Source organism: Dreissena polymorpha, chromosome 12, assembly GCF_020536995.1.
Source record: "Dreissena polymorpha isolate Duluth1 chromosome 12, UMN_Dpol_1.0, whole genome shotgun sequence".
NCBI lineage: Eukaryota > Metazoa > Mollusca > Bivalvia > Myida > Dreissenidae > Dreissena > Dreissena polymorpha.
The window spans coordinates 66,537,002-66,561,421 of NC_068366.1; the positions used below are offsets into that span (position 1 = coordinate 66,537,002).

A 24,420-nucleotide genomic window follows, 5' to 3' on the forward strand; every position below is an offset into this window, starting at 1 on the left:
TTACACTGATGGTTAATTTTGTTATTTTGTTAACACAACAGCACCATTGTGGAATTAAGCGTAAAGTACTGATGGGAAAATGTTTGCCCATTATCTGAATACATAATCCAGAGGATTACTGACTTCGTAAACTAAAACATATTTAAGGAAATATAAAGATGACTGTGTAAAACTTAAATTAATATTCATTTAATAACGAAGGGTTGAAATGACAGAGCAACTTCAAAATTTCAGCTATGTAAATGAAAATTATTCATATTTAAACAATATTTATGACATTACGTCTTATCATTTATTGATTTAATTTCAGAATCCATCGTGTTGTGCGGTTTCATATTTTCTGCGTTAACAGGTAATGATGTGTTATACAAATAATATTTTATTATATGATAACTTACAATACATGTATGATTGATAAAAGATACGGAAAATTTAATGGGTCTCTTTGTTAATAAAGAGTGTTATTTTAGTTTCAGGCGTCCAGTTGGACATAACTGCGTCATCTAGTAAGTCTTAAAAATATATGTATTTGTTTAACACGTATTTGATTAAAGCATATAAACACAAAATAATTTATTGCAAATCTTGTGTATTTAAAAGCATGCAGGTATGAAGTGCAGCACATCTTCAGTGCCACCATCACGGCCGTTAATCCCGGGCGCCACCTCTATTTTAAGATGCATTAATAAATGAGCCAATGTAACTTCTGAGGTGGCGCTCAGGCAAGGATGTTTTGAAATGTCATGGATAATTTTACAGAGTGATTAGGTTTTATAGGTTTTTTCAGCATATATCGATTTTTTTTAATCGGGCAATTTAGTGCGATTCAGCAAAGACTAATTTATTCAAAAATGTACAGAAACATACATTATCAACTTATTTAAAAAGTGAGAACCTTTATAACTTGTGGCATGGTGGAGTTTTAAAAAGCATTTTGACGAGTTTTTCCTGTGTGACGAGCACATTTCCACCGAAATAAATCGCTTACGAGATCAAACGATTGCGTACACCATATATTAGATGCTGCATATTGGCTTCTTGTCAACGTTATATATATAATGTTGCGTTTTTCCAAATGAGATGGAGAAAATGCTAAGAAGATGTGCTCGCCACACAGGCAAAAGACTTCGGTTTGCTTTTACGAATTCTACCATGCCACAACTTATGACGGTCCTCTCGTTTCCAAAGGGGTTGCGATTGTATGTTTCTGTAGATGTTTGGATGAATTTATCTTCGCTGGATCACTCTACATTGGTCGATTTTTTTTAATAACGCGAAATATGTTGAAAAAGGTATGAAACCTAATCACCCTGTAAAGTTATCCGTTCAATTTCAAAACATCCGGGTCTGAGCGCCACCTCGGAAAAAGCATTGGCTCATTAATACATCTCAAAAAAGAGGTGGCGCCCGTGATTAACGGCCGTGACCATAGGTCTCTGCAATGACTCCCACAATAAATATAAACTCTGTAAACGATGCTTTTTTCCACTATGTAACATGTAGCAAATGTTTGCACCTTTAAGAAATGTTTACTTATTATAATTTCTTTTATAATCCAGCTATCAATACATAGCTATGATGGTTCCTGTGTATGTGACATTAATTTATTGCGTTGTACAATATTATATTTTAATTTCAACGAGTATTGAATCGTAACAAGATTTATTGGAGATATCTGAATCAATCAACTGACTAAATATTTGTCCTGGAAAACAAATCCAGTAGTTCATGTTTGGCCTGCATGGTAATATCTGCTCGCAGGCGCACATTGCGACGCCGGGGCGATGTATACTTCTTTCACTGTTTTTCAGCTTTATAAACATTATATACATGACACAAACTATTATACTTTAGACACATATGACACCTTATATCAAAAGTTGCATTCATTGCTTATTGAATTATAAAAAGCCTTAAATTAAAATCATCCAGGCTCAATAAGATTTTTTTTGTAATTGAAGATAGGTCCATTTTTTAGCTTAGTGTCTTTTGGAAATTGAGTGGAGCGTAGTCAATCGATGTATTTTTCAGAGAGCTTGTACATGTCAAGCAAAATTAATGCGATTTCTTACCCTCGTAGCAGAACTTCAAACAGTACTAATCAATTAATTTATTGAAAGCTTAGTCGAAGTCATCTGTACATTGCAATGTATTCTGCAAGACTGCACAAGTATGGGCTGTTGGAAAATCTCTTTATTATGGTTTTAAAAATAAAGTTAATTTTCATTTTCATCACAGTTAAATATTCAACAATTCTTGTTCGTATTAAAATTCACTAGTTACAGTACAGTCCACGAGTTTTCCCCCACAAAAATCGCTCCCTCCGCGGGGCTTTTGTCTGCTAGCGGGTGCTTCCGCGGCGGGGAAGGCGAGGTGTACTTTCTAATACCCGCAGCGTGTATTACTTTAGCCTAGTCGGTAAATGCAGACAATTTCCGTTCTTATCAAGACACCGCCGGGCAACACCGCGGTAGCAGTGTGCTACTGTGCATGCCCAAAAATAAAAACATTGTAATCAAAAATTGTTTAAAGCCGGCCGAGTTGATACTTCTCACAACAATTTGGTTTTCTCAACTGACCAGAATTGATCAGTATTCGTCAGAAACATTCTAAAGCTTAACTCTTCCATACTGATTTTCGCAAAAATTGTGCAAAAAATGCCAAAAGCATCAAAAATACGAAACCTAAGTATGTACATAACGAAATTCTCAAGACTATTATTAACCCGTGACGTATACACGCTTTGGGTCACGTGAGCGCCAAATTTACGTGATTTCCACTTCCGCGCTTTTCAAAACAAAGAAGAACTACTGAATCACAGGTGTCGGGCGCGTGACCAAGTCACTTAAACACTATCAATATGTCATTAAACAACATTTTTCATCATTTTGACAAAACAAGTTCTGATATAGTATATATAAATAAGGTAGGTATCTCTTGACACAGGAAAATCACCTTCGTCGACATGTTTAAGCCATTAAATGCCTAAATGGCGGTCAATTTTCGTAAACTATGTACCATTTTGTTTGGAAAAGTTGCTTCGTGACGAAAAGAAAAATGACCACGAACGGCTACTTGCCAACATAAACTACAAGAAAACTCTTCTCGAACTCGTAGAAATGCCAGGTCGGCTCTCGTCTGACCGAGATAATATATATATTATCAGATTTGTGTGTGGTCAAAATGATGAAAATGTTGTTTTATGACATATTGATATTGTTTCAGTGACTTTGCCACGCGCCAAACACCTGTGCTCTGAGTTTGTGCATTTATTTTCATTCTTCAGGCGAGTCCATGTCTCTAGCGAATCACGTGGTTTTACATGTGACCCGCGCGTGTTTAAATTTCGATCATTTCTGTTCATGGACAGAAATTGAAAAGCCCTATCTTTGTACTGATTTTGGGCATTTCTTGACCGATTTTGACCAAATTTTTTGCACATCTGACATAAAGACCATCACATTTTGACTCATAATCACTTTTTTGCGACACATAACACAATTTGGGAAATATACCAACATCAACTCGGCTGGCTTTAAATACTATGGCTAATAAACCGAATCGTATGGAGAACTGTATACATATCGCTTTTCTAATGTTCACATTTATCCGATAATCCAATATAATTACAATATCACTTACGAAAAAATAATCTTAAACATTTACGATGATAAATATGTTTAAGAATTTCATAAACACAACCATATGCCTACGCCATTTTTCAGAAGTGTCAAGAGAACAGTGCATTATGGGACACAGCATCCATTGGAGGAGCGCATTTAAATTAAGATTGAATGCAATACAAAAAATGTTCATTGCGTGTATGACGCAGTATGTTGAAAACGTGCTTCCCGGGGACTTTCTAATATTGGGTAAAAATGAAAGTGAATACCTGTTAACAGTTACACTGTGTTAGCATGTAAATAAATCGTCTGGATTATTTCATTTATTTTTCTTACACGTACTGCTCTGATATGGAATATATGTAATAAAACTCGCAAGTTTTTCACACCTTTATTGACATTACGCAACAGATTAACACCAATTAGCTGTCGAAGGTTGTTTAGCCTCTAAGCGATTAAAATCGGTTTAACGGACGGATAAAGCAATGAAGCTGTGATCGTCGCCATCTTTGAACCGGATTGCCGAATTTCGAATTTCAGATTTCCAGTTTGCGAAGGCATTTTTGCCAATACTTGTAATAAATGTAATTTTATTCGAAAATCAGGAAGTCAAACAAAGTTAAATTGAGCGTTATCTCGTTAAAAACGGAGTTTCCTCCGGGTTGCCCAAAGCCGATGGCCGCCGCGTCGGCTTATCAATTTTCCGATCGTTAACCTCGGAGACCCCAATCATGCAAACTCCGCGTATCGCGGGATGTTCTTAATCTCCCTCCATAAGCGTGCCCGCGGAGTAGCGAGGGAAATTGGGGAAATCGCGTGGACTGTACTGTGTAATACTTTTCCATTAAATTAAAGCGATCGTACATAGGTATATCAAAGTGACTTATCGAATATGACCGATTTATGTATATACTACGAGATAAGCATGGTTTTAGTAGCGGTTGCATTGTCACGTGGCACTATGTTTTACGAACGTTTCGGACTCTTAATAATAATTGACCATCAATGCCGGTCATATTATCAATCAAAACTGAACAAGATACAAGTAGCTGTTAAACATTTTTACTATTTTCTTGTCAATTACAAAGACAGTTAAACAGTGGTCAGTTGTTAACATTGAGAGCTGAACCATTTTGCCACTTAAAGATAAATGAATATTTTTCAGCCTGCTTAGACTTAATATTGGTATTAATGATTCATCGGATGCGTTCAAAGAATAAATTGTTAGCTTATTAAAGTTGAACGGCTGAACACAAATCCACGAACAAGAGCCATGTACGTGTTCTCAGCAGTAACCTACATGTTATTTCCAGCTAACGGTGTATGGAGCGCGTGGAGCGCGTGGGACACGTGCAGTGTCACGTGCGGGTTAGGGCTGAGGAGACGTGACCGGGTTTGTAACAATCCAAAGCCTTTATTTCACGGCATCCACTGCCTAGGGTACAACACCAATTATGAGATATGCACTAACAAAAGCTGTTCGGGTATAATAACTGTGTTTATATATGTTTTTTATGTCCCCTACCACTATAGTGGCGGACATATTGTTTTTGCCCTGTCTGTTGGTTTGTTTGTTTGTTTGTGTGTGTTTTTAGTCAAACTTTAACATTTGCCATAACTTTTGCAATATTGAAGATAGCAACTTGATATTTGGCATGCATGTGTATCTCATTGAGCTGCACATTTTGAGTGGTGACAGGTCAAGGTTATCCTTCAAGGTAAAAGGTCAATATATAGATTGAAAGCGGTGCAGTAGGGGACATAGTGTTTCTGACAAACAGATTTCTTGTTTTTACATGTATTGACCTTATAAACGAATATTATATGTATAAACATACATGTTATATACAAAGATTCAATGATATGAAGACGCATTCTCAACACGTTCTTATATAGTTTAATTATAGAAAGGTTGTTCGTTTAAAGCAAAGCTTAATGTAAAACTAACTAAGTTTAATAACTTCATCTAAGTGCTTAACGCAGCCACTTTATTGGCGACGATTACAAAACCATTTTGAACAAATTCGAACGCCTACGCAATGCTTGTCTATCCATCTCAACGTCAATGGAAAGTCTTGATTTAACAGGCATCAATATATTTATTTATATAACTTAAGTAATCCGAAAAAAAATGTTCTTAGACGTTGTTATTCTTGTACTATACGTATTTCATTTCGAATATGTCAACAGAATGGTCTGCATGGGGCGCATGGGGCGCATGTTCCAACACGTGTGGGTACGGACAAAAGGTGCGAACTCGTTACTGCAGAGGCCCGCCTGACCCTCTCTCTTGCCTCGGAAACGATGTTGATAAAGATATGTGCGATACCTCATGTAATGCACACCGAAGTAAGTAAGCGAACATTTCAGGCATTGTTTTTAGAGATTCGTGATGGTTGTAATTATTCGGCGTAGCCAAATAAGATCTCTTTAAACCAGATTCAACGAGATAATTATGCAGTGGATCAAACATGTATCCGTAATACAATGGCATCTTATCAGTCTTTATGAGCAAAATACACGAATTAAGTATGCATTGAAGAATAAATAAATGAAAGGATTAAATTGTCCAAAAAAAAAATAAACCTGAGTGAGTTCATTGCAATCGAAGGTATAACTTTAACTTAAGAGCCGTAAGAGTTAGCTTTAGCAATTGGAAAAATATGTGTCAAAAATATATGCGAAGGCAGTTCTAGCTTCAATGTAGATTTTAAAACATCTTCTGTAAAAATGGTTCTTTTGTCGACAGATCCTTAAATGAAGTTTTTAATTGTGGAAATGTGTATATATCACAAACTCAGTGTATCATAACCTGTATCTAAAGGGTGATAATTCTTTGCTTTTAAAACAAAATTGGTGCCGCCCAATTTTCTTTTAAATACTGTTTATAAAATTGGATCTGGTGTAATAGCTTACATATTCAAATTATTCATGGATAAGTTAACTTATAACGACCAGACTGTTGTCATTAAAGGAATATACACAGAGGACAATACAATTTTAATTTATGACAGTATGCACTATACTCAATAGAAGGAGATACCGCGCTTTCTTCTCATGATAGAGATACCGCGCTTTATTCTCATGATATGCTTCGAAACGACATTGACTAATTGGCTTGTTCCTTTGTACAAAGTATACTCATTGTGATTACTTATCAAACTTTTTCTCGGTTGAAAAGGGTACAGACAAGGAGACCCCTCTTCATGTTATATATGTATCCTCTGTAATGAAGTTGTGTCTAATGTATTGAAAGTTAACAAGAATATGAAAGGTATAACTATTCATGGAATTGAACATATATTGTCCCAGTTTTCGGACGATACTATTATTTTATTAGACGTTACTGAACAATCCTTACATGACACACTTATTGTTATAAAGGATTTTGGAAATATTTCAGTGCTCAATGATAATTAAGAGACAACAAATTGTGTTGGCATGCACAAATATAGTTATTATACCATAAAAACTAAATGGAAATTCAATGGTATGCAACACCAGGGGAAATTGGATAGATATCACAAAAGTTAAATTTGATACTTATAAACTATTTAATTGCAATTATCATTTTGATTTAAATATATCTCACAGAATTTAAACCCTTTTTGTTAGATGTTTTAAAATGCTTATTACTTTATTGTGTTAAAGAAGAAGTTAACACCGAAGAATTCGTGTATTATCCACTTTTGTATAATCCACAAATATTAATAGAAAAAGAAAATTTAGTCATGGTGCGTTGCTGGCATTCATTGCATAGGTGATATATGCAAAACTGTAACCTTTAGTTCTCTATATAAGGTACAATTTGAAGATTGTATTCATTATACAGGGGTTACAAGAGCAATATATAAACTTGTTAGAAAATATTGTATTTATTGTCCTACCAAGCGAATCATCAAACCATTTTGCTCCCATTACAACTGATAATAAAACGAGAATGTGGTGCAAATACCATAAACTATTCTCAATAAAAATGATTAACAACAAACAGTTTAAGCGAAATAGTGTATACAACTGAATACCATAATTAATGAGGAAGAATGAAGTTGTATATTTGGGCTACCCTTTTTCAATAACCAATGATGTAAAGGTAAGTGCTTCAAATGAAGATTAATTCACAGGATACTTAGAACAAATAGTATTTTTAAATAAATTGAAAATTACTGATGATCCATTATGTTCATTTTAAAAACAAATTGAGGAAAATTGATTAAAAAATATTCTGGGAACATATGATATCTAAGGCAAGTAATGACGAAATTTTACCAGGACAATCTGTTCCTTTCATTAATATGATACATGTTCTACTTGAATATTCAAAAAGTATGTTAGAGCCATAAAGACAATTCAACTTTTTTACACATACTATTCATAGCGTACAGTTACTTAAATGACATTTAATGAAAGACCTTTGTGTACAAAATATAATTATATGCACATATTATTGTTTCTCTGTGCCTTTTTCATCTGTTAATACAATTTATAAATAATGTTTTTGTCTACACGCACTGGAAAATGTAAATAAAATATTTATTTCGCGAATATTTTTTTTCAAAATAAAATTACATGTAATTAAGAGGTACTTTACTAACCAATATGCTTTGTATGCCATTGAATATATTATATAGATAACTTTGGATGTGTTGCATGTTTTTTTCCATCTCAAATTGCATTAAAAATATTGTGTTATTTTTCATTTTGTACAGGTCTTTGTTTACAATCTTAACATATACATGCTGTACAAATAAATATAAAAACAACAAAAATATACAGTGGATGAATTCAATACCATATAGAATTACACAAATATTCTAATGGTAGGGAATGCAAACAACACTAGTTTTATAACTACCAAATACCTATTGCATACATTTCGGGATTTTAATTAACTTAATACTTAAAATATATTGTTACAATAAAGTTATTAATACACAAACTCTAAAACTGAAGATACTGCTTAATTTTATTACTTTTTCCGTCTCATAACCTTAATTTTGTATTCATTCACATATTGAAACATTTACCGCATTTTCTTGCGTAAGTAAGTGCTGAATAAATAGCAAATAATAACCTCCAATGCACTGAGCAATTAGCGATTAAAACGCTGTTGTGCTCGCGTTCCGACTACCTTTCGATAGCCATAAAACATATTTTATGCGACTTATTTATTATGCAGTCCAATATATAACGTTAGAAATTTTTCTATGAAATCAAATTTACTTAATAAAAGAAATCTTGCGAAACGACAACATTTATTCTTATAACTTGATTTTATCTTCAAAGTACGAATACACTTTTTGAATGTCTAATTAGAAGGACTTATATTCTTTTGCATAAATATGTACACATTTTTTTCATATTTTCTCAGAAATTAATCTACATGTTTTCTCCAATGAACTATGAACATAAATATTTCTTATGGCAAAACATGATGCAATATACACTAGTTTATTTCCTTGTCATATGTACTATAATTTATTTGGATAAGTTGTCTTATGGAGTTAATCTATGGTCTGCTTAGTTTCCTTTGTATCGACTAAACAATCTAGAGTCCGAGAGTGAGGTAGCTCTTCATTTGCAATCAGACATTATTTTAAGGCAAAAATAAGATCTCACTAATTACTTCAACGCCCTTTGTAATGTTTAAACACTTTTCTTTTTTTCTGATATTGTATTGCGAAATCATATCGATATTAACCGTTCATGTTAGTAAGCTATCCACAATAAAATAATCAGTGTTTAAAAAAACAGTGTCTGATAAAGAAAATAACTAATACAATAAATAACTATATAAGATATTCGCGATGACATTATCAAGTGTCGCGTACAATAAAACACTTCCAAGATTGCCAGAGTTCACAATTCAATGTCAAATGAAGTACATTCATGATTTAAATAACATGAAAAGAACAATGCCATTTAAAAAATAGTGTATCACAGAAAATGAACAGATCTGAGCTGAACAGTCATAATAATTGTGCACAATATATATTGCCCTCATTTATCGATATAGCTTTTCTTCTCTGCGTGAGGAGCATGGTCAAAGGTCTGTATGTTTTTACACGCTATGCAATGTCGTTTCGTTTTGTTGTTTCGTCAAAACAAATCGTGTGTTTGTCCGGACCTGTTTAGTTATCTAACATTTTAATATTCAAACTTGTTTGCCCACATTGGTGAATTAACATGCATTTTCGCGCAACAAACCCGCTACGTAATGTTTGAAACGCCTTGATGGGCATTTAACAGTACATCAACACTGGTCAAAACAATTGGTATTCCATCTTATTTCTCTCAAGTAATATTCATATTTAAATAATTACTAACTGGCACAGAACAATCGAATGCCTGTGTGTCATACGCTATTCTATGATTGCGCCAATATGTAACATAACGCACACAAAACGCACATTTCGGGCATTGTTGGATTAATATTATAGTTGAAATTTGTACCAGATTTCATGCTGTTTTGGATAGCCGGCCACCTGGATCAACATTTCAGTAGCCTCAGGTTATACAATGTCAATAAGTACCGGGCGCGAATATTTGCTTACCTTATGTGTCAATCTTCGGTCTATTCCGTATGTATTCGTTATGTGTCCGTTGCATACGTCATTTATGTTGCAGACACGTGGCTTTACAAACGACCAATCAGAATTGTACACGTCACAATTATCAAAGCTTTCGTTGTTTATATCTATATTAATAAGACAGTCTTACTGGAGCAGCGAAATATAGAAGATGCATTATTACTTTCTTTCGCGGGCTGGGCCCGTTGCGGGCTTCGCATGTATCTTGTATATGACAAATATTTAGAAAACGTTGTGTTGTGTTAATAAGCAGAAATAAAACGTAAAGAAATCAGAAAAGGACTTTGTCTATGTTAACGTTTACGTATGTGTTCTGGTACAACTGAATCGAAGTTCATAAACCCGCAGATAGCATTCCTTAGTTAAGACTTCGGCGAGGTTTAACATGTTGTTGCAGTTTTTAAAAGATCATACATTGGCTACTTTATTAGTGATTCTTTTACTTTTTGCATCTAAATTGTTTTTATAGCAATAATGATTATTTTCACTTTTTGAGGTATTATCCATTAATACTGGTATCAATATTTACTACATAAAACATGTGCATGTATCTTAGGTGATAGTTCTTCAGGTAGATTACAATATATTATGTAAACTCAGGCACACCTACAACTCTCATTACCAGGTCAGTTCTGGATAATTGCTTATCAATAAGGGATAATTGCTTATCAATGGGAATCTGGCACTAGTGTGTATTGAATGGTCAGGTTCATGATTTAGTGGATTTTTAGGTTAACCTTAAATTTAAGGTACATGACCTACATAACTGAATTTCAGGTACACCTTAAATTTAAGGTACATGACCTACATAACTGAATTTCAGGTACACCTTAAATTTAAGGTACATGACCTAAACTGTTTATTAGGTTAACCTAAGATTTCAGGTAGGGGGTTTACTATATAAACCTGATGTTATATTCAAAAGGGGGGGGCTTGGGAATTAATTGCTAGGAGAGATGTATATATCATAAATATCAAATGCTTGACTTTAGTTGGAAATGTGAAAATAAATTGTGTATATAATGTAAATAAAATGTAGTAGTAGAAACGAATGACTTTACTTAATTTCTACTAGCTCTGCTAGTTAAATGAGTTAAAAGAGAGTTTGTCCACTTTATGGACTGGTGGCAGCGTATTAACTTGACTGAATTATAAAATTCTAGTCAGGATATTTGTGCAAGATTAGACTTCGAGTTACTACCATCGAAGTTCTAATTTTGCGACACTGGTGCCAAGCGGTGGGATATGTACTTTAACACGTGCGTTTGTGTTAGAATTCAGAAAATTGATGGAACAACTTACTGAACGAGAAGCTTCGTTCCGTCAGATTGGCCTTGAATTTCGAAACTTGTGCGATCATCTTCGGGAAGAATTGGATGAATTTACAAATGTTGTACGTGCCATAATTATAAAAAAAAAGATAAAATTACAGACCTAGAAAGGGAAATTAGTCAACTTAAAGATGCTCTCATGAAAGTAACACCCAAGGGTCGTGTGGGACAATCAAAATCCGATTAAATTTTGTTAAATATCACTATTAACAATGGATAATAACAAAGCGAAAGTGACTTTTGCTAAAATTTACAAGAGGTGTCCTCCTCCTGAAAGAAAAGTTACAAGTTTTGTTGAAATATATAAAAGACATCCGCCTCCAAATACAATTTTAGTTAGAAGAGGCAAATCAATCCCAAGTTATTCAGATAGTGTTTTCAATGAGTTTGTTTATTATTATTTTACACCTATTAGTGAAGATCGGATGGCTAAATTGAAGACAGTGTACAAATCTGTAAAGTGGCTCTAGGGTTTATAGCATTTGCTTTGCTATAATTAACTGGATTATCTCTTATACATTCGTGCGCAATGTTACAGTGTTGATTTAAAAAAATAAATAAATTAAAAAAAAATGCCGCCTAAAAAATCGCAAGGCATTGAGAACCAGGAGGGTCATCCAGTGGTCGGTGTGGATGAGGAAGAAGATTCACCTCTTGAAAGTGAATTACGAAATCAAATCAGTGAACTTAGACGCAAACTAGTAATCAGTGAAGAAGAAAGGGAGAAAAGTGTTAGCCAGGCAGTGCAAGAAAGGAATTGTTTATCACAAAGATATCAGGAACAAATTACCCAGTTGCATATGGAGCGGGAAGCCGAATTAAGAAATGTACATGTTACACGTGCAAATGAACTGTATAGAGATATTTCAAGTTTTCAAGACCAAAGGGTTTTTAAAAAGAACCCGGATATTCCTATGCCCAGGCAGATTTTGTATGATGGTAAAATTTCCTGGGAGAGTTTTGCCAAGCCGTTTAAGGCTCTTGCAGTGTCGTGCGGTTGGAATGACCAGGAATGTCACTTCCGCCTACAAAGCAGCCTTCGTGGCGAAGCTGCGGATTTTGCTTTCAACCAGACGTCAGCAGAATCACTGGAAACATATTCAAAGCTCATGAGTGCTTTGGAAACCCGCTTCAAGGAACATAGGACCAGTTCATCGTACTTGGCCGAGCTTGAAAATAGAAAATATCAGCCAAAGGAAAAATTGGCTGAATATGTGTCGGACATTCGAAGGCTTGTGATAAAGGGTTACCCAACTGCTGACGGGGTAACCAGAGAAACCATCAATGTCAGGCATTTTATTAAAGGATTGCAGGACCAGCAGGCAACCCTTTTTATTGGGATGAAAGACCCCCAAAATATTGATGAGGCAAGAACAATACTTGAGACCTACAACAGTCTCAAGGAAGAGGTCAAAGGTGGAGTAAAAATACGTGCTGTTGAAACACCCAAACCAAAGAATGCACTTGAAGAATTTGTGACCGAGGGTCGGTTGCAGGCTTTTGGACGTGACATTAAAACCGGTCTAGGCAAAAAGATCGATCAGTTGGCGTCACAACTTAAACCGGCTGCTTCTCAGCAACCTCGCAAGGAGTTTGCTAGAACCCCGCAAGATATTGTTTGTTATAAATAAGGCTTCAATGGCCATATTTCTCGCGATTGCAGACGGAATAATGGCGGGAACTTTGGAAGCAAGAAGTTAAACTAGGAAGGACTGGTACAATCGGCCCTGTATTGGTCCAATCTAGCGAGAGACAAAAATATAAAATTGTGAAATGCAGAGGGATTAATTTAGGTACATCAATTTTGCTGAAAACATTACTCAGTGATATTACTTGTCATTTTGTTATTGACACAGGTGCCTGTGCAACAATAATTTCTACAGCACTTTTCAAGAAATTGCTGACAATTTAAGGCCGGAATTACAACCCGTGGATTCATCGATAAGGCTTGAAGTTGCGGATAATGGACTTTTAAGTATAGAAGGTGTTGCTTGTGTTGACATTCAAATAGGTAAAGATGTGTTTCAGTGGAACGTCTTTGTGGCAAATATAAGAGAAGATGGACTACTGGGACTTGATTTCTTGCATAATTTCAATTATAACTTAAACAAGAATGGCCTGAAATTAAATGGCAAGAAATATGACACTGTTATTGAAAATGTACCTCTTAGAGCAGTCAGGATCACCTGCAACAAAGATATTGTTTTACCAGCAGAATTAGAGTGTTTAATCCCAGGAATTAAATCAAATGGTGGTGTATTTAATACAAAATTTGGTCAATTTATGAAAAATTCACTACCAAATAGAGGTATTGGTGAGGGACTTTTAATTGGAAATACTGTCTTCAATGCCGAAAATGTGAACAATGGTGATTCAATACCGATTAGGATAATTAATACATCACCAGAAAGTGTCACCATTAAGGAAGGTTCTACTCTTGGTTATGCCGAGGATTTACAAGAAAGTGATTTAGAAAACTCTCAAGTTGAAAGTGACAATCTTTCACATGGATTAAACCAACCGTGCAGTGATAGATCTGACATAGAGAAAGTTCTTTCCAAGATTTGTACAAACGTTCAAGCGCAGAACTTTCTGATAATCAAAGGATTTTACTTGTGAATCTATTGGATGAATTTAAACCTATATTTTCAATTGGTCCTAGTGATTTAGGGCGTACCAGTGTTGTAAAACATACCATAAATGTTGGAAATCATAGACCAATTAAAGTACCCCCACGGCGGGTACCCAAGGCATTTGAAGGCGAAGAAGAAAAGATTATTCAGCAACAACTTGAAGCAGGAGTTATACGGGAGAGTAATAGCCCTTGGTCTTTCCCAATGTGTTTTGTCAAAAAGCGGGGAGGCGGTACTCGTGCTTGTATTGACTATAGACTTTTAAATAACATTACAGTCAAAGATTCATACCCGCTACCCAAAATTGACCAGTGTTTGGACAGTTTGGATGAAGCTGTCTATTTTAGTACTTGTGATCTTGCTTCAGGATTTTGGCAAATAGAGGTAGAGGAAAAAGACAGAGCCAAGACAGCGTTCTGTACTAGTAGAAATGGACTTTACGAATATGTGACATTACCTATGGGACTGTCAAATTCGCCTGCGACATTTCAGCGTTGTATGGAATTAATATTCCGTGGCATTCAATGGAAGTCTTTATTAATATATTTAGATGACCTTATTACTTTTGGAAAAGATTTCACAGAACAGTTACAACGTTTGCGTGAAATGTTTCAACGTTTAATGAACGCTGGATTAAAACTGAAACCTGAGAAATGTGAACTGTTTCAAACCTCGGTTAAATTTCTTGGATTTACAGTTTGCAAGGAAGGAGTTAAACCAAATGATGATAAAATCGAATGTATTAAAAGTTGGCCGGTGCCAAAGAACTTTACTGAAGTTAGAAGTTTTGTTCAATTTTGTTCGTATTATTGAAGATTTATCAGGTCATTTTCTACTAGAGCTGCACCATTGAATGGACTGATGAGGGCCGGTCAGAAATTTCATTGGGATTCGGAGCAACAGGCGTCATTTGAAGATTTAAAGTCTGCATTTGTAAGTTGAGACATCTTAGTTTATCCAAAGGATGAAGGAATGTTTATTTTGGATGTTGATGCGAGTGATACTGGAGTTGGTGGTTGCTTGTCCCAGATGCAGTATTGTGACAAAGCAGGATGTGAAATAGAGAAACCTGTATTCTTCGCCAGCAAATCTCTTACAAAGGCGCAGAGATCATACTGTGTTACTCGTCGGGAATTGCTAGGAATGGTTACCTTCATGCACAAATATAGACATTACTTACTGGGACGCGAGTTCTTAGTGAGGACAGATCATTCTTCGTTACGATGGATTATGTCGTTCAAATCTCCCACAAATCAAATGGCGAGATGGATAGAGATTATGGCACAATTCAATTTTAAAATTGAACACCGGAAGGGTACCAAACACGTGAATTGTGATAGCTTATCTAGGATACCGTGTGATCCAAAGGAGTGTGACTGTTATGACGCAAATTCCATACTGGAGAATTTACCGTGTAAAGGCTGCAAAATCTGCTTAAAGCGTCATAATGAGTGGTCAGAATTTGCAAAAGTAGATGATGTGATACCTTTATTTACCAGGAACATTTCCGCTTCCAGGATAAATAATGGATGTACAAGTTTTCATGCTGTGCGATCATTTCTCTACTATTGGAATATATTGGTTGTGTTTTTAGCCATAATAATCAGTAATGCAAAAAGTGCACTACACAAAGTTACTGGTAGTGTTTTGCGTCTCAGAATTCGAAACCGGGAACAGGGAAGTGAACATGGAGTATCTCCGAAAGGGGTGGAAGAGGAACCATTTGATTTGAAATCTAACGACGTTGATACTACCCTCAATGTCAGTGACCAGTTCAAATCCTCGCTCTTAGTTGACCATTCTCCGGAAAGTATCGCGAAATTACAAAGGAATGACCCAGACGTGGGTTACATTATCATCTGGTTGGAAAAAGGTGTTAAACCAACCAGGGATGTTATTGCTGGTGAATCACCAGTAGTGCGTAATTTGTGGCTAAATTGGGACATATTACACTTAAGGAATGGTGTATTATTTCGAAAACACCCATATAAGGATAAGACAGTAAGAGAACAGTTAGTGATACCTTCATTACTAAAGAAGGATGTTTTGAAATCATGTCACAGTTTGAAGTTATCAGCTCATCTTGGAATAGATAAGACAGTTTTTAAAGTGAAGTCATCCTTTTATTGGTACAGAATGAAAGATGATATCAGGGATTTTATTCGCAATTGTACAGTTTGTGCAGCGAGAAAGAGACCAACGAAACCAGGTCGACACGGACTGCAGGAATATTCAGTCTCGTTTCCTTTAGACAGAGTGTGCACGGATATAATTGGTCCACTTCCTGTTACACAGCAGAACAATAGATTTATTCTCGTAGTGATGGATCAATTTACACGATTTGTAGAGTGTTATGCTATTCCAAATCAAACAGCAGAGACTGTTGCACGAAAAATTGTGTATGAATATTTCAGTAGATATGGAGTTAGTTTGGATATTCACAGTGACCAAGGATCTAATTATCAATCGAAATTATTTAGGGAAATGTGTAGGCTCCTTGAAATAAATCAAACAAGAACTAGTTCATACCATCCTTCTGGAAATGGGATGTCTGAAAGGTTTAATCAGTGCCTATATGACATGATTACGACATATATTGATGACAATCAAACAAACTGGGACGAAGACTTAGCTCTTGTGACATCGGCATATCGTTCTAGTGTTCATAGTTCAAAAGGTTATAGTCCAAATTATCTGATGTTCGGAAGGGAGGTAACTTTGCCAATTCAACTTCAATACGGATGTTTCCCGAAATCACACAATTGTGAAAAAGAATCTGAATATGTGGAAAGTTTAAAAGCTAAACTAGAAAATAGCTATTCTTTAGCAAGACAATTCACTAAATCAACAATTAAAAGACAAAAACGGGATTATGACTCAAGATTAAATACAAATTCTTATAAAGTTGGAGACTTATTGTACTGTTTAGATAAATCTAAAACAGTGGGGCGATCAAAGAAACTAGAACCAATAATATGGCAAGGGCCCTTAGTGATAACTAGAAAATTTGGGGACTTATTATTCGAGATCAAGTCAAATGTGCAGAAACCAAAAATTGTGCATCATGATAGACTGAAGCCATATAACAGTAATATAATACCAGACTGGGCATATGTGATGAAAATGAAATTAGGTCAAGGAACAGCATCACCTATCAAACAACAATTAGGTAGCTGTAAACAACAGAGCAATAAAAAATGCAATACACCAAAGACTAATCAGTCACGGGTAGAAGATGATACTAAAAGTTCTGTTAGAAGAGGTTTGAGAAATCGAAAACAGACAGAATTCTATAGGGCTTGAAGAAATGACACTAATGGCAAAGGTGGTTCATTTGTTCTCCAGAAATATTCAATTACTATCCACTGGAACAGTGCATTACAAATTGCTTGGATTAGGCTATTATATAAGGTATCTGAGAAATCAGGTATACCTTAAATTTCAGGTACCATGACTCCTTCTGATGTCAAGAAACAGAATGCATAAAAGATTAACCATGACTAATATTTTTATGGACCTTCAGGTTTACTCTTGTGTATATATTCAAGGAATAAGATTAGACTTTCATTCTTCAGTTAACTAACAGCACTCATACTTTATCAGAAACTTCTTAACAAAATTGTGAATTAAAACAAAATTATGTCGGATTTATTGAAATGAAACAATGTAAAAATTGTAAAAAGTTATTCAGAACAGCACAAAAGTTGAGGAGACACTATTTGATTTATTTACCGTACTTCTTTGGATTTAATTGCTGTGTTACTTGTGAAATAAAATTTGAAACACAACTGAAACTTCTCCAACATATTTTCTCTGAGAAACATAAAAGAAAGGCAGAAGTTGCCAGTTTTGAAATACAAACTAAAAGGCAAGAATATTTTAATAACCCAAAAAGTAAATATATAGGAGTAACAAGTGAAAAATATACGGAAGAAGAACAAAAATACTTAATTAACACTCCCAGTGTAACAAACCTTGAATTTGTTGACATAGTGTCAAGAATAGAAAATACACTCAATATGGAAGACGAAGATAAACCGAAGGACAAATTTCAAGTTGATCCAATATCGCCATCGCCAGTGAATTCTCATGGAGATAACTTGCTGGAGAGCATATGCTCTGATAGTGAAGCAAATACAATTCCTACAAGTACTTTGCCATATACCACTGGCTTGTATGCGTCTACGTTGCCATACATGTGGAACACAAAAAGTCAGTTGACAGCGTCGCCCTACCTTCTATCTGGTCAATCATCAGATAAATTTCCTGGATTAAATTTGGAGAAAACTCAGCCATCAACTGGTTTGTCTACTAGTGTGCCAGCCCTGCCAAATTTCCGTAAGCGCGCCAGGACGCCTTTGCTGGACGAGAAAATGGAGGATTGCTGCTGTGCGAAAATCCAAAATCTAGAAAAGACAATTACAGCAAACACAAATCGATTGGAAACATTGATTAATAACAAACATGATGACGTTTTGGATGCCTTAACCAAAACGCTTCAGTATCAACAAGAACTTTTTAACGCCTATATAAACCACAAGCAGGAAGACCAAACATTGAAAAACTATCTGATCAAAATCTCAGAAACCACCCTGGATATGTTAAAAAAATGAAGCGTTTACAAATAATTTCGCCTGTGTATCAGGCCCGCCTCTGCCGCCCTAGCCGAGGCAGTCGCGGGTAAGTAGCCCAGGAGGGTCCACCATGGTCAGGCCACATTGTTGACCATGCGTGGGTAGGCATGAGGGATGGCTGATGTCCGTGTGGAGCGTTTGGAGCGTATGGAGCGAAACGACTAGACAATGATCAGAACAATTTCATTTCGTTTAATATGGATTAGTTTTTTTCTTGTGTTTTATTTTTAAAACAATGTACATAAATATTTTATTTTTGTGTGTGACTGAACATAATATTTCAGGCGAATTGGATTTAAGTGACGGGATTTAATTTCATTAACTTTTCAAATATTCTTGGACTTTTAAATGTAGTAAAAGAGACATTCACTACAATTATTTTATATTTGCATTCATTTGTATAATGAATGAATTCTTATGTTTTAGGACCATTTTCAAAAATGATGATTGCATGATTATGAACTTTGATATAACTTGAATGAATTCTTATGTTTAGGGACCATTTTCAAAAATGATGATTGTATGATTATGTATTTGGCATATAACTTCATATATTCATTTTTCAATCTTCGAACATATATATATATAATGTGATTGATTTATTTGGATTTGATATATTTTTTTTCGCTTATTTGACACCAGGGGTTGTCAAGCTGAGGGGGGGAGTAGTGTTGCAGTTTTTAAAAGATCATACATTGGCTACTTTATTAGTGATTCTTTTACTTTTTGCATCTAAATTGTTTTTATAGCAATAATGATTATTTTCTCTTTTTGAGGTATTATCCATTAATACTGGTATCAATATTTACTACATAAAACATGTGCATGTATCTTAGGTGATAGTTCTTCAGGTAGATTACAATATATTATGTAAACTCAGGTACACCTACAACTCTCATTACCAGGTCAGTTCTGGATAATTGCTTATCAATAAGGGATAATTGCTTATCAATGGGAATCTGGCACTAGTGTGTATTGAATGGTCAGGTTCATGATTTAGTGGATTTTTAGGTTAACCTTAAATTTAAGGTACATGACCTACATAACTGAATTTCAAGTACACCTTAAATTTAAGGTACATGACCTACATAACTGAATTTCAGGTACACCTTAAATTTAAGGTACATGACCTAAACTGTTTATTAGGTTAACCTAAGATTTCAGGTAGGGGGTTTACTATATAAACCTGATGTTATATTCAAAAGGGGGGGCTTGGGAATTAATTGCTAGGAGAGATGTATATATCATAAATATCAAATGCTTGACTTTAGTTGGAAATGTGAAAATAAATTGTGTATATAATGTAAATAAAATGTAGTAGTAGAAACGAATGACTTTACTTAATTTCTACTAGCTCTGCTAGTTAAATGAGTTAAAAGAGAGTTTGTCCACTTTATGGACTGGTGGCAGCGTATTAACTTGACTGAATTATAAAATTCTAGTCAGGATATTTGTGCAAGATTAGACTTCGAGTTACTACCATCGAAGTTCTAATTTTGCGACAATGTCTTCTTGGTAGATTAATATGAAGTTAATTTATAGAGGTTTTAGTGAAAGTGGCTGACGTCATTTCGCTTGACCCTTTTGGATATAAACCATCACATTTATAAATTTAACTTATACCATCTTATCGTTAAAGGAAGACAGAAGTTATTTTTGATGTCATGTGTTATGTGTCAGCCATTGCAATAAATCTCTTCAGTACGTGTTACATATAGGAATACAACACATATTAATACATTTAGTAAGATTTCATCGGTCTGGTAGAAACAAATGCCTTGTTCGTTTAGCTCATTAGCGTTACTCACATTTCTTGAAGAAAATATACAATTCTTTCTCAGCAAGTACTACATATATACAGTTACAAAAAAGAGCGCACGCCTTAAGAAGGAAATGATACGTGCAATATAACTGTTTACTATATTGAAAGTATAAGTCGTATTTTGACGAATGAAAACCGATTGTATATGACTGTACACATTCAACGGCAATTGAAAATGATCTTATTACGAAGTTTAAAGTCCCATAAACACTCAATATCTACACGAGATTGGCTTCGAGCAGCGTCGGAAGCACGACGTAGTTCTCATGAGTTGCCCAAATACAATCTCTCCTTGGCTTGTAAATATTCGGATATCGTCGAGCATTTTGTTTCTCGTTTAATCTTAGCGGTGACATTTTAGCTATTGCTATAAGGAACACTGATTTTTTTTAACTGTTAACTTTATTTTTCGAAATATTTTACGAAATATTCGTTGATTTTGAGTGTTTATGGGGCTTTCATTTTTGGAGTTTCACTTTATGTATTTGAAAATTGTAGATACAATACCTTTAATATTAAATATTGAAGTTTTTATTTTTTAATTTTCAGATGAAGAAACGTCGGCTTTTACAGCCAACTACGTGGAGGGATCAGGGAAGCCTCTGATATTTTCGAGAGTAGAACTAAACGTTGGCAACGACTACAATACCAGCACTGGCGTATTTACATGCAGAGTTCCAGGAATTTACTACTTTATGGTTAGCTTGGAAAAGCAGAGGGATGCAACACATGATTATGTTGTTGCAATCATGCTTATAAAGGGGACCAATACACTGTACTCACATGTCTGGGTAAATGATGCTGGTTACCACATGCTTGGAGTATCAGGTACTTTCCACATGAAGCGAGGTGATACCGCGAGTATCAGCAGTAGCCCGGCATCATATTTTAGATATGATGGTGGTGCTTTCACAGGTTTTTTAATCAGACCTGATTACGTTTAGGCTCTTCTAAGGATGCTACTGTTCCCTTGTGTTTGAACAGAGTGACGCTATGAACATAATCAAGTCAACGTATATTTCTGGAGTGTATCCAAATACGCTACGGTTGCTTTTATTGGTTAAATAAGCTGTGTTAAATAAGAAAGACAAAACGTAATAGCGGAAATGATTTTCTGTAATATTTGGTGTGCTTTATTACACGTATTTTCTTACATGCACAGAATGGATAGTACTAAAAAGACCCTAGATTTTACAGGACTCTGACAGATAGTTACATACAAAGGATCGTACAAAATACTGGGAGACCGTTACATCCTTAATTGTACAGTTACCGAAATAATGTAAAAAGAACAGAAGTTATATTTTGCATTGAGCCGTAAAATAGACGATCCTGTCCGTGCCACCAGCTTCCAGAACTTTTCTTGTAAATGATTTAAAGTATGATTTAACGTTTAACGTTTGATCATATTCTATTTATGGCAATAGTGATAGTGGTTTGTTTGTGTGACTGTCAGGTTCATACCTTTATCCACCATTATGGGACTTAGACGTAAATGTACTGACTTAAACCTTATATCAAGACAACAGTGTGCATGCATTTACCATGGCGTTCGCTCCAAGTCAATGTCACAATGTCGGAAAAGGCTATATGCCTAACCAGAGGATGTAAAGGTACATACCTGCTGCGATAAATATTCACTATATCTCTGTTAAACAACACTCGTGTATGTGTCAAATTACATTAAGCGGGGACATCTCAACAAGTTATTAATCTTTTATTTTTATTTTTCAAGACATTCTATTTCAAGATTGAAGACAAGTACACAAACAAAATGAATTACAATGTATAACAATAATGTTTTGCAATCGAACACAAGAAAACGTCAACAGAAAACATTAAATGCATCCAACACATGTCTTAATTTATATATAATATAATAGAAGTCAACGACAGACAAAGCATACAAGTTAGTGAAGTATCATGTAAACTTTACAATTACATGCAGTTGAGTGTTGAAAAATACATACATGAAATACAAAAAGAAAGAGAGAAAAACACATCTTCTAGAGTGTATGTACATCACAGCTATTAGTTACAAGTTATTTATCTTTACAAACATATTAGCAGGGACGTACGCGGAATTTTGTATTCTGAGTAATTGTGTTTTCGAATATTATTATTTAAATTGAAATGTTTGAGTCTTCATGTCCTTCTAGTTGTCACTAATTCACAGGTTCTTGCAAAATGTACAAGTGTAAATAAGGCCAATTTATAAATGAGTATCTCTAAGTTAAACTGTAAACCTATATAATGTGTAATATAGCACACACAACTATGCAACTATTTTAAGTTTTGTTTTTGAAAACATGCAACAATTGGATTACTTATATACAGTAAACCTTTATTCCAATTTTAATTTGTTATCGCCGAGTGGTAACGATAATGCTATTTGCCAATTGTTCGAATCAAGGTGTTTGCGATAGCGTCTGTACTAATAAAAAATATGCATTAAAGGATTTATTACTCGTTTTGTTTTTAATTGTGAGAAATGTGTCTTACAGTGAGAAATTTCAATATTGATCAAACATAAAACAACTCGGCCATACTCGATATATTATTACAACATATTTATTTTACTTTATGTATGCGAGCTACGCGTGGCCAAATAAACAACAGAAAATAACGTTGCTTCGTTGAGCGTGAGGAAAGCTGTATAATGTCTTTAAATTGGACATATTATTATTAAGTGGTGTAACTAAACTTATACTCTTATTTCAGTTGTGTTTTTTTCGTCCTTAAAATTATTTGAGGGTATCTTGACATTTATATCAAAATCGCAATATTGTCAATCTGTTAACATGTCCCTTTAAGGTAGCGCACCTCTAATGGGCACATATCCAAATATAATCTAAGTAATTATTTTCTTAATCAGCATCATTTCACTGAACTACATGCAAATTTGTAGGTAGGCTTTCCATGCTTTTTAAAAAAATATACCGATTTTTTCAAAACCACCCCCACGCTCGGCTTTTGTCCAGTTTATTTTCACCCCTGGGGTATATAAAAGTTCCATAATTCATTCAAATTTCCAAATATGGGCATGCAGTTGGTGTGTACAGATGCTGTAAAGGTGTTTAAAGTTTAAACAAGATGAAATAAGTATTCTTTTACAGACATTTATTTTTTACAAATTTTTATCTATGGAAGAGCGCCATGAAATGTAAGTGATTTCAGCCAAGTAAAACTTGGGTCGGTTAAAAACAAAATGTCATAAAATTCAAAATAGTATCATTTAAGTCATATTTTAAACTTAGTTTTTATAGAAACACTGTATACAGCAAAAATACCAAGAAATAGACAGATTTACCGTTTACTTTTTGAAATAAAAATTAAAATGCAACATGCATGGTTCGTATTTTCAACAGTAAATCACCCAATTTCGCCATAACGTTGTTTTAATTTTAATAACTGAAGAATGTGCATAAAAATTGCAACATATTTAACAATAAATATAGCTTATATGCCATATTAAATCAAATTACGTTAGAAAATAAATAAAACGCGTCGCAAAAAAGTATACGTCGTCGGAAGGATTCGAACCTGCGCGGGAATATCCCAAAAGATTTCTAGTCAATCGCCTTAACCACTAGGCTACGGCACCTAATAGTTGGCTCTTCAACCTTCGAAGAAATCGCGGGAAATCATTAGAGGTGCGCTACCTTAAATCCACCTTCATGACATTGAAAGCCATACGCCATATTCACACTCCGATTATCTTATAACCGGAGCAAAACCAAAAACAACATTGAGTTCTTTGTATCGTTTTTCGGAGTACTAATAACAA

At 34.7% G+C, this 24,420-nt stretch overlaps 1 protein-coding gene across 1 annotated transcript; it reads left to right on the forward strand.

The window, feature by feature from the left end:
• Positions 1-312: 312 nt before the first annotated feature.
• Positions 313-23,092, forward strand: LOC127852249 (complement C1q tumor necrosis factor-related protein 4-like). The gene is made up of 5 exons (XM_052386145.1): positions 313-352; positions 471-506; positions 4,937-5,107; positions 5,814-5,972; positions 21,183-23,092. Exons 4-5 carry the CDS (start codon positions 5,942-5,944, stop codon positions 21,575-21,577), a joined length of 426 nt encoding a protein of 141 aa, XP_052242105.1. The 5' UTR covers positions 313-352; positions 471-506; positions 4,937-5,107; positions 5,814-5,941; the 3' UTR covers positions 21,578-23,092.
• Positions 23,093-24,420: the final 1,328 nt, after the last annotated feature.